Raw genomic sequence first — 12877 nt, 5'->3', positions numbered from 1 at the left:
ATAGCAGGAGCCACATATTTACATGAATATACATATACAAAAAATGTCAGTCCTTTGAGGTTCAAACAAAATCTGCCTTGGCTTAAAACAATTTCAACAAAATTTTAAAATATGTCAACATTACTAAATTCCTCAATACCTAAAATACTAAGTTGTGACAATTTTTATAAATGAGTGTTACATAAAGACAATGTTTCATAATTCCCTGATACTTTTGTAGATCAATGATTCATTCATTCATTCATTCATTCAAAAAATATTTAAGCAATACCTATTTTCTTCAAGGCATAATGGTTCTTTAACAAACTTTTAGTTGTTTCAGTTTTTAATTAGAAGTGATCAACACTAATGAATAGAGTCAATATATGCAAAATAATGTAGCAGTAAACAGTAATGTTCCTTTTTTAATAGATTGTATTTTATGCTACTTGCTATACAATTTTATGTAATGACTATTTCCAAACGCTGAAAGCTAACGTATACTGCTTCTCTTTCTCTCCATGGTAGTCCATTACACTGCTATCTCAGTGAGAACCCGGGGCTCTCACTGCTCTTTTTGGAGCTCTGTGAGGCTTCATCAAATGCTTATTATGGGGCTTCCCTGGTGGCGCAGTGGTTGAGAATCTGCCTGCCAATGCAGGGGACACGGGTTCGATCCCTGGTCCGGGAAGATCCCACATGCCGCGGAGCAACTGGGCCCGTGAGCCACAACTACTGAGCCTGCGCGTTTGGAGCCTGTGCTCCGCAACAAGAGAGGCCACGATAGTGAGAGGCCCGCGCACTGCGATGAAGAGTGGCCCCCGCTTGCCGCAACTAGAGAAAGCCCTCACACAGAAACGAAGACCCAACATAGCAATCAATCAATCAATAAATCTTTAAAAAAAAAAAAAAAAGCTTATTATGGCTACTTACAATTTTGCAGAACCTAAAGGACTAATGAAGTAAAACTCTGGACCCACTCTCTTATCTGCATGACCAGTTAGAACAATTTGGATGTTTTCAAAGCTAAAGTATTGGGTTGGCCAAAAAGTTCGTTTGGGTTTTGTTCTGCAAAAACCTAAAAGAATTTTTTGGCCAACCCAATATTTGCAATGCCCCGCAGATCAAGCGGTAGAGCATCAAGTCACCCCCAGAGGTACTGGGGCATCCTTCCAGGCAAGGACACATTTTGTTTTACAGGAATAGAGCTTTGCTTGTAATGTGTTTAAGCTCTTACCACTTACATATAAATTTCATAAAGTGATATATGTTCTATAAATGATGTAAATACAACTGGAGTTCCAAGCATTAGTAAATTTCAACAAATATTTAAATTAATGATAGACAAAAATACTTCCATTTATTTATATTATGAAGAAATTCTTCACAGTTGAACAAGATTATTACAGACTTACCTGAATCTGTAGCTGTGATCAACAAGACAAAATGCTCCTTTGTTTCACGGTCCAAACTCTGTGTCACTCGAAGTTCTCCACTAGATGAGAGAGTAAAAGCATTGTCTTCATTACCACCAAATAGAACATATGAGAGTTTGCTGTTAGAACCTTGATCGTCATCTCTTGCCACGACCTATAGGAGAGAATAATACACACCATGAATGAGAGTAAAACTAACAAAATGTATATCATGAAATAAAGTGCATCATTAAAAATAATGAGGTAGAGCCATATGTTCCAATATTAAAAGGTTTCAAAGACATGTTTGTAAGTTTCAAGCAAAAAATTAAAATGGTACAGAGTACTATGCATTATTTGTGCAAAACTAGGCATAAAAGCCATACATTGCATTTTTGGAAGGCTTCACAAAAATATTTTAACAGCAGTTTCATCCAAGTAGTTGGATTTGTAAAGAGGGAAGGGAGAACAACATTTGTAACAGTTTTCAAACTTTTACATCATTTTATTTTCTTACCATGTGCAGATATTACTGTTATAGTGAAACAAAATTCAAAAATACACAAATGCATAAGTATGTGCAACATGAGTAAACACAAAAGAATATAACTGAAATGCAATATTTAATCTACAAGGAAATCAACAAGTCCTTAGGTATAATTTTCATAAAACTGTCCTTTTCAAGATTTGCTATACCTGCAAGTAAGCATTTTTGGATGAGAAAGAGGAAGAGAGTGGGGGAAGCATGTACATTATAATTAAATGAGAGTCTTATAATGAACACAATATTTGTTTTATTTAAATATACTGACCTGAAGAATTGTTCTGGGTAGTGTCCCCAAATTCTCAGGGACATTTACAGAATAGGGAGATAGCTCAAATATGGGAACAAAATCATTAATATCCAGTAGAACAACGCTGACAGTGGAGGTATCGGTTCTGGGGGTGCTGCCCCGATCTGTTGCCTGAACAGTTAAAAAGTAAGTAGGAGTCTTCTCTCTATCCAAGGGCTTAGCCACAGTGATTGCACCTGTGACTGAGTCGATCCGAAATTCCTGATTGGCATTACCATCAATAATGCCATAGCGGACCTGTCCATTTGTACCTCCATCTCCATCTGCTGCGGATACTTGTATTATATCCGTTCCAGTAAGTGTATTTTCATCAATCTCCACTTTATACATGGCCTGTGCAAAAACAGGGTTATTATCGTTGATGTCAAGTACCATAACTACAACCTCTGTAGATGAAGAGAGAGATGGTTGACCTTTGTCTGTAGCCACCACTGTTAGAGTATAATTAGAAACCTCTTCTCGATCCAGTTCTCCAGTGAGTCTCACTTCTCCATCAATGGTCCCAATACTGAACTTGTTCCCCGAAGGGTTCAGTAGGGTGTACTCAATATAGCTATTTGGGCCACTGTCTGGGTCAGTTGCTTGCGCTTTGAAAACAATGGTATCAATAGGTGTGTTTTCTGGAATGTATGTCAATTTAGGGGAAAGAAATGTTGGTGGGTTATCATTTACATCCAACAAAATAATGGAGACTTGAGCAGTGCTTGTGAATCTGGAGGCTGGAAGCTGTGGCAGGTCGTGCGCTTGAACGACCAGATTGTAGAAGGACTGACTTTCCCGATCCAAAGCTTTCTGGACTTTCAGTATCCCATTCTTGTCAACTGTAAACTGCCCAAGGCTATCACCAGAAGCAATGCTGTAAGCCAACTGGGAGTTGATGCCTGAAATGGAAGGGAAAAATTAAATTTTCTGAAATATGTGCTGATTGCAAACTAAACTGCACCAAAATTTTCATGATATGAAACTGCACATTTGATATATGATGCCTCCAAACACACCTTACAGATGATATAGCCACAGTTAATTTTCTTTATAAGTAATACATAACCCATAATCCTTTTCTTGTCAACGTCTGATCTGAAAAGATGTTTACAATCTGGTGAACAAATGATCTATACACTGTGGGCTATTTACCATGGTGTTGAAATGCTAAATTACAAAAATAAAGAGGAAAAAAATATTCCAGAGAGCGGATATTTTTCTATGCATTTACTTATTTCTGTCACATAATTCCTGAGAGTTCAACATTAACAGTGCCACACTATACTACTAGCCAAACATTTATCACTTTAGTAATTTATTGAGGCCAACACCAATTTTCAGAGAAGGGTAATAAAATTTTCTGATGTATGGCATTAGTCATGGATGCTTTAAGTCTACTTTTACATTTCTTGTCAGAACCAATAAATACTTTTTAATTCCTATTAAGCATCTGGCTAATGGCCTTTGAGAAAATAATTCTCTTTCAAATTTTATTATGTATATGTACAGTGTTTTAAAAGTAATTTTTGAAAGAAATATTAGCAGTAAAAGTCTCCAAATATAAAGGTTCACACTATTTTTGGGCTATTTTTAGATAATATTTTATCTATTTTTCCCAGGAACATGTGTCAAGGACCTGCTGTATAGCACAGGGAACTCTGCTCAATATTATGTAACAACCTAAATGGGAAAAGAATTTGAAAACGAATAGATACATGTATATATATATACATGTATATATATATATATATAATTGAATCACTTTTCTGTACACCTGAAACTAACACAACATTGTTAATCAACTATAGTCCCATATAAAATAAAAAGTAAAAAATAATTATATATAAATCCTCATTTCATAAAATGATTGCAGAGATTCTTCTAACAAAGATGATATGAAGAATGGATCAACCTATTAGTTTAGTAAATAATTTAAAGGTAAACAACAGATAAGCAGTGCAAACAGAAAGAAAAATCATATTTTCTGCCCCAGAATAGCATTTTCTTCACTGGTGCACAATGTCATGTGTACTTTTATATTTTATCATAAAGCTGTTGGGCAACCATAGGATAAGAATTTCTAAGAAACATATTGTATATCTAGATAATTCATCCTTAATAAAGATACTGTACTCTGGGATCTTCTGCTAGGGAAAATCTGTTGAGTTACATAAACTGCTTACAAACAGCTCCTATATTTCTGAAGTTAATTTTAACTATTCAGGTGTCAGAAATGATGTCCACTCTTTGCCAAAAGTCTTCTAGAACAATTTGATCGCCTTTTTCCTCTTTTATTTCTTGAAAAATACTCTTTCTTAAGATTCTGCGAATATTTGAGTTTGCTTTCCCCTTTTCTTTAAACTCATTACAATCGTTATAAAGGTAAGTTTAGTTGAGTAGCAGGATTTTTTTTCTACCAGGTAAAGTCTGCTTGTTCTTTTTTTTAAAAAATGCTAGACTTACTGTTTTCCTGTGATTTAATAGTCTCTTATCTAATGTCTTTTTTCAATATGTTGATGCAGAGAAAAATATTTATGGAGATAACTTTCGGGAACTGGCTTATTCACAAAAATTTCTAGGATAAACAAGGATTGAGTAGATCTTTGAAAAGGTAGGATTTTTCTCCTCATTAAGAGTTGTGGCTTTTAATCTTTGTAGTTTATTTAAGACTATTCACAAGAGAACAAAGCAGAGGTTATAAAGTTCAAAATACTTAGGACTCTGAGGATCAGGAAAAATATGAATAAATAAAGCTAATGGAGGCCACAGCTCAATTCACCAGCAGGAGATAAAGAGAATTTTAAGATCTGGATAGAACAAGGTCAACAGCCTACTTCAACTCTTTGACTTAAAATTCCACAGGTTTGGGGGGAAGAAAAGTTCTATCAACTGATGCAAAGAAAAAAAGTTTCATCAACTGGTGTAATATATGTATATATTACTTAGAAAGTAATTTGATTTTAAAGATATATACACCCATATATATTATATATATATATATTTAATATATTTTTAAATAGAATTACTCTCTAAGGAAATTTTTTGCATTTCCTATGGCTAACTCCATCAGTAAATATTTAATTCCTATTCTTTGAGGCACAAATTCATACACAATTATTATTGAGAAAAAAGTTATGAAGACATCTGGATAAAAATAATACCAACAAGCAGAGATATAGTTCCCTGTAAGCATATAAAACCTTTCATGCCCAAGACCAAAAGAAATTTAAAATACTTACAAAATTACAGATGGCTACAAAGTGATGGCCTAACATTTCTACATAAATCAACTGGAATGCAAGTAATTAAATCAAGGATCTGAACACCCTTGGTCCACTGTGTATGCTACTTCCTGGAGTAAACAATTAACTTGCAGAGGCAAAAAGAGAACATGATACCAAGATTTTATAGCCTTGTAAACAGCAGGACAGCCTCCTTTTTAGGGAAAACATTTAGTGGAGTAGGTGGATGGTGGAAGTAATAAATATTAAACTTTAGAATTATGAAAAAAGAAAAATTTGGTTTTATATTCAAATTTATAATGACAAATGTATCAGGTGATAACATTAAAAATGAACTGACGATAACAATCATTATCTTTGAAAAAATAAACATAGAAATACAACTAGTTTTGCACAAAATATTGCAGCATCATCTAAGAAACAGCTGTCATCTCAGGAACTGAGACCTTATGGTTGCAATTACAGGCCATGGAAGCCATCTATATGGACTTTACTGTAAAGAAAAGGACTTTTCATTCCTGTCAAGTCTAAGCGACTCTGGGCATGTGCTCTACATCTAGAAAATACATGTAGACATACTGAAACTCAAAATTCTCCCTGAACTTTTGTACTATCCTGAAAAATAGAGAGCTCAGGCCATTCTTCTCTCTCTGCTCCTTGCATCAAATATCCCAATCATGAATCACTAAATATATTATTTTAGCATTCTATAATTTATTCATATGTGTTGGGACTTGAATTTAGTGGGCTTTCATAGCACCAGATTTTTAAGTTTAGAAAAGTTCATATTTCTAACCATTTGTGTTCAATGTTCTGAAAGCAGTTTATTTACATGACTATTTCTTTCTTTCTGGCAGCTTTATTGTGTGTGTGTGGTTGTGTTAGGGTTTTTTTTTTTTTTTTGGTTGATTTTTATTTCAATCTTAAGAATAATTTAGTTCCAGGAATATAGCATATAACTATAGGTATGTAGCTCTGCTATGAAATGTGTATATTTATTCACAATCCATAAATATTGTCTAATTATTTCTATGATGAATTAGTATTTGTCAACTTTTCATACAGCTATAACACATGGAACTCTTGCAAATAGCATTCACTTTTATGAAGCAGTTCCAACAAGGTCATCAGGTCACTGGAATATGAAACCCATTTACAGGTCAAATGATCTGCATTGTGTACCAAGCATATATCAGTAAATTTATTCAGCAATAATTACAATTGCTTTACGACTCTACAACTCCCCAATATTTTGAAGAGTTTATGAATTTATTTCTAGGATAATGTAATAATTATCAAAGCCAGAATATTTCCATGAAACTTCCATTTTATAATACTTTGCCTCAATATAATACTTTCTTAACTGTATGCATCAAAGCCTTGAGATTAATACATGTGCTACTTATCTTGTGAACACAGTAAAATATTTGCTTTATTTTTAGATATAAAATATTTGCTTTGTTTTTAGAGAATTTAGATATAAGTAACAGAAAATGTTAAATTTATTTCCATATACAATGTCTTCATTTAAGATGACAATATTCTCTCATCTGAAAACTCTTGATCAGAGATTAAAATGAATTTGCTAATTAGAAAAGTCTAAATAATATTGTTTGTAAAATATGTTGAGAACTATTTAGTATAACTGAGTTGGCAGTTTTAAACAAAGAAGGTTACCCTTGTACAGTCTTATCATGATCCTTGTAATTCAGAGAGATTAGAAACTGTGTCCTATATTTTAGGTCAAAGTACAGGAAATTACACTGATAAAAGTATTCTAAACTAAAACAATAGAAAAATGTAGCTTGAAACTTTTACCTAACACAATTAAAGGCAAAAAAAAAATCCATAAAAAGTAACTTGAAGTCAATGGTTAACACATTTCTGTGCATATACTTGCATGGATTATTCCAGCAGCTTTCACAAAAAAAGTGTCTTATTTGCTATTTTCCCAGTTCCCTACAATCAAGGTGTGAGGATAAATGAAATTGACTTTAGAGCTGCACACAATCCTATGATACAATGGACTCTCTCTAATACATAATAAATAAGTCACAATGAAACCTGGCAGATAATTCTTCACTACAGAAAAGTTGGAACCAATAAAAATAGTTCATATCCAGAGACCAGGTAAATTAATTAAGTTTATATCAATAATAATAGAGAAATCAACATCCAAAATAAAGATTAACCTCAGTTGTGTATAAAGCCTAATGGTAGACAATTACAGAACTGGGCTGATGTACATGAAATAGACTGAGCAATGTTCTTAGGCCAGGACTGGGTACATACTAAGGACAGGTGGCCCATCATATTTGCTGGTTGGTTCCCCATCCACAGATTCAACCACCATGGATCAAAAATATTCGGGAAAGAAAGATTCCAAAAATTTCCAAAAAGCAAAACTTGAATTTTCCATGCACTGGCAACTATTTACATAGCATTTATATTGTATTAGGTATTATAACTAATCTAGTAATCTATATGGGAGGATGTGCATAGATTATATGCAAATACTACACCATTTTACATAAAGGATTTGAGCATCTTGGATCTTGGTACCAGTAGGGGTCCTGGAACCAATCCCCTGCAGATACCAAGGGACGACCTGTATTTGACAATTGTCGGTTATTGTTATTAATATTATTAGCAATTTCTAGAACTAACATTATAGGCACTTCTATTTTAGGTATATTTATGTGTCCAATATTAACTGTGCTTAAATAAGAGGGGAAAACTTCAAAATGTACTTAATGAATTCTAAAGAAAGCATTTTCATGTATTAAAATACCGTGCTCTTTGCCTCTCATATCTTTCTAAGTGGCAATTCTGGACACTCCTGAAAGGAAACTAAGTATAGAGCAGAATGTTGAGATAGAATGGTACTCTGAGATTACATAAATCATTTAAGTCAGCAAGAACCAGGAAATTCTAAATTAAGGTTGATATGCCTATGTCACGAGGCATATCCTTGGGCTAGAGACCCATTTCCTCTTAAAATAATGTCCCTTGTTTTCTCAACTGATTGAACGTTTAGCTGCATCCAGTGGAAAGGAAAACAAGGTATTAACTTTCCAAACAGTTTAGTTAAAGACTGATAATCTATACAATGTTATCTCTGAGCATATATTATCTGATATTTGTATATACAAGTTAGTCTTAGAAGAAAGACCAAGGGAGTCCTATTTTAAAATAAAGTTTTTCAAATAAATAAATAAAAATCAAGCAAAAATCAAACATCGTAAAGTCTAGATTTAATGTAAAATCTCAACTGGATTATATAGCATAAATTAAAGAGATCTGAACCTGTCCTTTGAGACAAAGCATGAAAGCTTGCTAAAATACTCTGAGGAGTTTTCAGTCAGAAATATAAAACTAATCATGCATTCTTAAGTATTTTTTGAGACTTTGGTTTTCCTTTTGCATCCATATTTTATCCTTTTCATGTTAAAAGAATATATGTAAGCAAGTAGTTATTTATCTGACATAAACCTACCAAAAAGCTGTTTTATGACTTCTACATTGCTAACCTGCAAAAGTGTCATACAGTTAGGGAGAAAAAAAGAAAGATAAAGTTTAAAAAGCTTATAAGATGATAACAATGCATGCTGTGTAACTGTTATAAATAAGAAATTAACTAATAAAATACTTAATCTTTTCATCCTCTATAGTTAAATTATAATCTATTCCTCAACTTTGGACCTATACTTACAAAATGCAATTTTGTGACAGCTGCACACAGTAAAGAAATATGAGATAAAGCTGATGATATTTTTAAATAAAGTTTAAGTATATAAAATAAAGTACATACCATCATCTGCGTCAGTAACATTAAACACAAGAACAGTAGATCCTAGAGGTAGATTCTCCATTAAAGATGTGCTGTATGAATCCAAGCTGAAAATGGGTGGGTTATCATTTACATCTAGTATATTGAAATAAACCCTAATGGTAGTAAATTGTCCCCCACCATCTTCAGCTCGAACAGTGAGAATATAATATTGCTGTGCTTCATAATCTAATATTCGAGTCAAATTAAAGACTCCAGTAACTGGATTCAGGAAAAATGTGCCATCTTCATCGTCTTCATTTACAATATATGTAATTTCTCCATTCACACCAGAGTCATCATCTGTAGCTAAAATAGCTGCTACCAAAGAACCTATCAGAAAAATAAGAGTCTAAAATTAATGGGACAGGGTATTGCTAAGAGAATACTTATGATATCAAAAACTTTATTTCTACAGTAAAGTATTTTAACTAGAGAATTACTATGAAAATATAATGAAAACAACATTCTGTAGATTTCTACATTAACACCGATACCAACATTCCCAAATAGTATCAAAATGTATAGCATATTAGATATCCAGTAGATCTTATGTTGCAATGTAAATGTTCTGGGGAATGAACACTACTTCGGACATTATTTTTCTACCTGGCACTACCAATTCATAAACATATTGATGAATTCAATGAGCATATATTGGGGCCCATTGCTAGTGTCAGGAACTGGGGATTCCAAGCAATAACACAAACTTCTGCTGAGGGGATACCACTTGACAGCTCATGTGACCGAGACAGGCTGGGACCTGGGGCCCTCTGCTGCAGTGCTGCAGTGCTTACACCTGCACACACCTCTCCTCAAGCAAAACAAACACAGAGAAACTATATGGGACTAAAAATAACTGTGTGCATGCCCAGTTGGGGCAAATTCTGGACCAAGAGATAAAAAGAAGACCAAAAAAACCAACTGCCACTTCTGAAGAGCCAGGAACAAAAACTGGGCGTTGGGAGCAAAAGCAGGGAACTGCGCATGCCCCCTGCACTCAGCACCACAAACGGGTGGGCAGAACACCTAAGCCACCCCTCTGGCCCGACCCCTGGGCACACCCCTACCCTGACCCCACATAAGGAACCAGCTTGCCCCCCCTCAGGGAGCGAGCAAGGGAACCTGTTACTTGTTTTTGCTCCTTCCTGCGGGGGCAGGGGCCCCAATAAAGCCTAGCCTGAATTTCTTATCTGGCCTCTAGTCAATTTCTATTGACTGGCGAAGGCCATGAACCCTGGTCAGTATCACGACCATTGCTAGAATCAAGGCGAGAAAGAAATGTAATGGGAATTACATGAAGGACATGCATAACTCATCTTGGAGACTAGTGAGAAGCAGGCTTCTATAAATGTTTCACTCCTCTGTCAAATGAGTTTCTAAAACATATGCCTTATTCCAAACTCATTCTAAACGTAATTCAGAACAATTTCACTTTTAGATAAGAATTTCCAATAGTGGGAAGGAAGCATACCCACACCAATTACATGGATTTTGGGTACACAAACTCAACAGTCACAGCATAATATGTTCAAATAGACCAGGTGGGAATTCAGGATTCCTATTCTACTAACATTTATTGAGCATCTGCTAATCCTCAAACCCCATGTTAGCAAACTCATATATGTTTTACCCTAATTCTAACAGGAATTGTTGTTTCCATATACAAAAGAAGGAACTGAAGCTAAGAGAAATGAATACACTGCCCTGGTTCACACAGCTAGTAAGTATTAGAACCAGTATTGACAGGTTTTCATGTGCTTTTCTTTGCTCTTTCTATGCACAGCAACATAATCACATCAGACTTTTTTTTTTTTTAATCTTTATTGGAATATAATTGCTTTACAATGGTGTGTTAGTTTCTGCTTTATAACAAAGTGAACATCAGACATTTTTAAACTGGAAAAATGCTATCAAAACTATGGTTGCCAGAAAAATCCACAATGCATGTCACAAATACTTTCAGAAACAGAAATATCTGTAATTAGTAATCAGATGATTGGCTAACTTCATTTGCTCTCAAAAGTCTAGAAATTTGTTTGGGAATTGTAGTGAAGATGGTTAATTAAAATATTTCAAAATCCAGCATTTATACCTAGTAGCATATGGTAAAAACTAGTCACAATTTGAGAGTAGCCAAAACATAGTCCATAATTGCAGTCAAAGGTGATCCTTGCCAATACACTTACGGGCGTGCCACCTACCTGGGGTAGTGTCTTCTGGGATGTCAAAAGAGTACACAGGCCTGGAGAACTTGGGTGTGTGGTCGTTCACGTCGCTGACGGTGATATTTATTCTCATATCTGAGGACTGAAGACCATCATCTGCACGAACCAGCAAGGAATATTTGGAACGGCGTTCCCTGTCCAACCTCTTGGTAGCTATCAGATCTCCAGATTCAGGGTCAATTCGGAAACTGTCATCGGCTCCACTAATGATTGTGTATGTGACAAGAGCATTTGCACCCTAGGAAAAAAAGATGAGTATCTGAACTGCTAGAAATAGAACAGTAAGAGTACCACTCCTTGTGCTGACTATGTATTTGACAAAGTGAAGCTTTGGGGCTTAATTTCACATGATACTGTAAGATTTCAAAAGGTAACAAGCCAGAGTAGTATATTACATAGTCTTTCACCATTCACTCCATTAAATAACAACAAATCTCAACCTTCAATATTTATATGTATATTTCAGTGTTTATATAACACAATGAATCTCAACCTTCAGTATTTATATATACCATTCACTCCATTAAATAACACAACAAATCTCAACCTTCAGTATTTATATGTTTTTTAATTCTTAAAATATACACATGGAAAATACAAATGATGCTAATACTATTAACCACATAACCAGAGGTTTGCTAAAGGCTTGCTCTGTGCCAGGCCTGGTGACAGCACTAAGTATGCATTATCTCGCTTCAATTCACAGCTCCGTGAGATACTATTTCTCAAATGAAGACACGGGGTTCCGAGATGCTAGTTAACTTATGCAGAGTCACGCTGTAAGTGTGAGCGTGGATTTCAAACCCTAGTCTGCCTGACCCTGAGCTCATGAAAAGGTAATTAAACAAATCGAGCACTAAATGGAGGCTTGCAATAAGCAGTGTAAGAACCAAAGACAGGGATTATTTTGACCAATTAGGTAGTGTGGAGAGTTTAAATCTAAAATAAAAGAAGAAAAACCAAGCTAAAGTATTAGACTATGGGTATACGTTGGAGAATCTCAGTTGTAACACACATTGAATTGTATGGCCAAGAAACCACTAATCTTGTTTTAATTGAAAACAATCTTTTAAGGCTCTCGATAGTGTAGGACGGACTAGAATGAGGAGAGGCCAGAGAAGGGAGACAGTGAGTAAGGTTTGGCCCCAAGAGACTGGGGCTTTATTTCCTCAAGATGACACTCTATACAATCTGTATTATTTTCTGGTTCCAAGTCCCTGTTCTGTAAAATGAAAGCAGGGATCCATTCTTGTTTTCTCTCAGATCTTAGAGCTGTAGCACTCAAAATCTGAGGTATGAACTAGGAATCTGGCAGAAGGAATGGAAAAGTTGAGAAAAATAGAACATT

The 12877-nt window shown here is 34.7% G+C and overlaps 1 protein-coding gene across 1 annotated transcript in view; it reads right to left on the bottom strand.

The window, feature by feature from the left end:
- Positions 1-12877, bottom strand: part of FAT4 (FAT atypical cadherin 4) — a 170317-nt gene that overhangs the window by 75339 nt on the left and 82101 nt on the right. The window contains exons 4-7 of the mRNA XM_036852687.1: positions 11506-11767; positions 9284-9634; positions 2207-3129; positions 1395-1569 (exon numbers count right to left, since the gene is read on the bottom strand). Coding sequence (XP_036708582.1) covers positions 1395-1569; positions 2207-3129; positions 9284-9634; positions 11506-11767 — 1711 coding nt within the window. The remainder of the gene's footprint in view (positions 1-1394; positions 1570-2206; positions 3130-9283; positions 9635-11505; positions 11768-12877) is intronic.

Source organism: Balaenoptera musculus, chromosome 5 (assembly GCF_009873245.2).
Source record: "Balaenoptera musculus isolate JJ_BM4_2016_0621 chromosome 5, mBalMus1.pri.v3, whole genome shotgun sequence".
In the NCBI taxonomy this organism is placed as follows: domain Eukaryota; kingdom Metazoa; phylum Chordata; class Mammalia; order Artiodactyla; family Balaenopteridae; genus Balaenoptera; species Balaenoptera musculus.
Note: the sequence above shows the minus strand (reverse complement) of the source record. Positions and strands in the feature narration are given on the sequence as shown.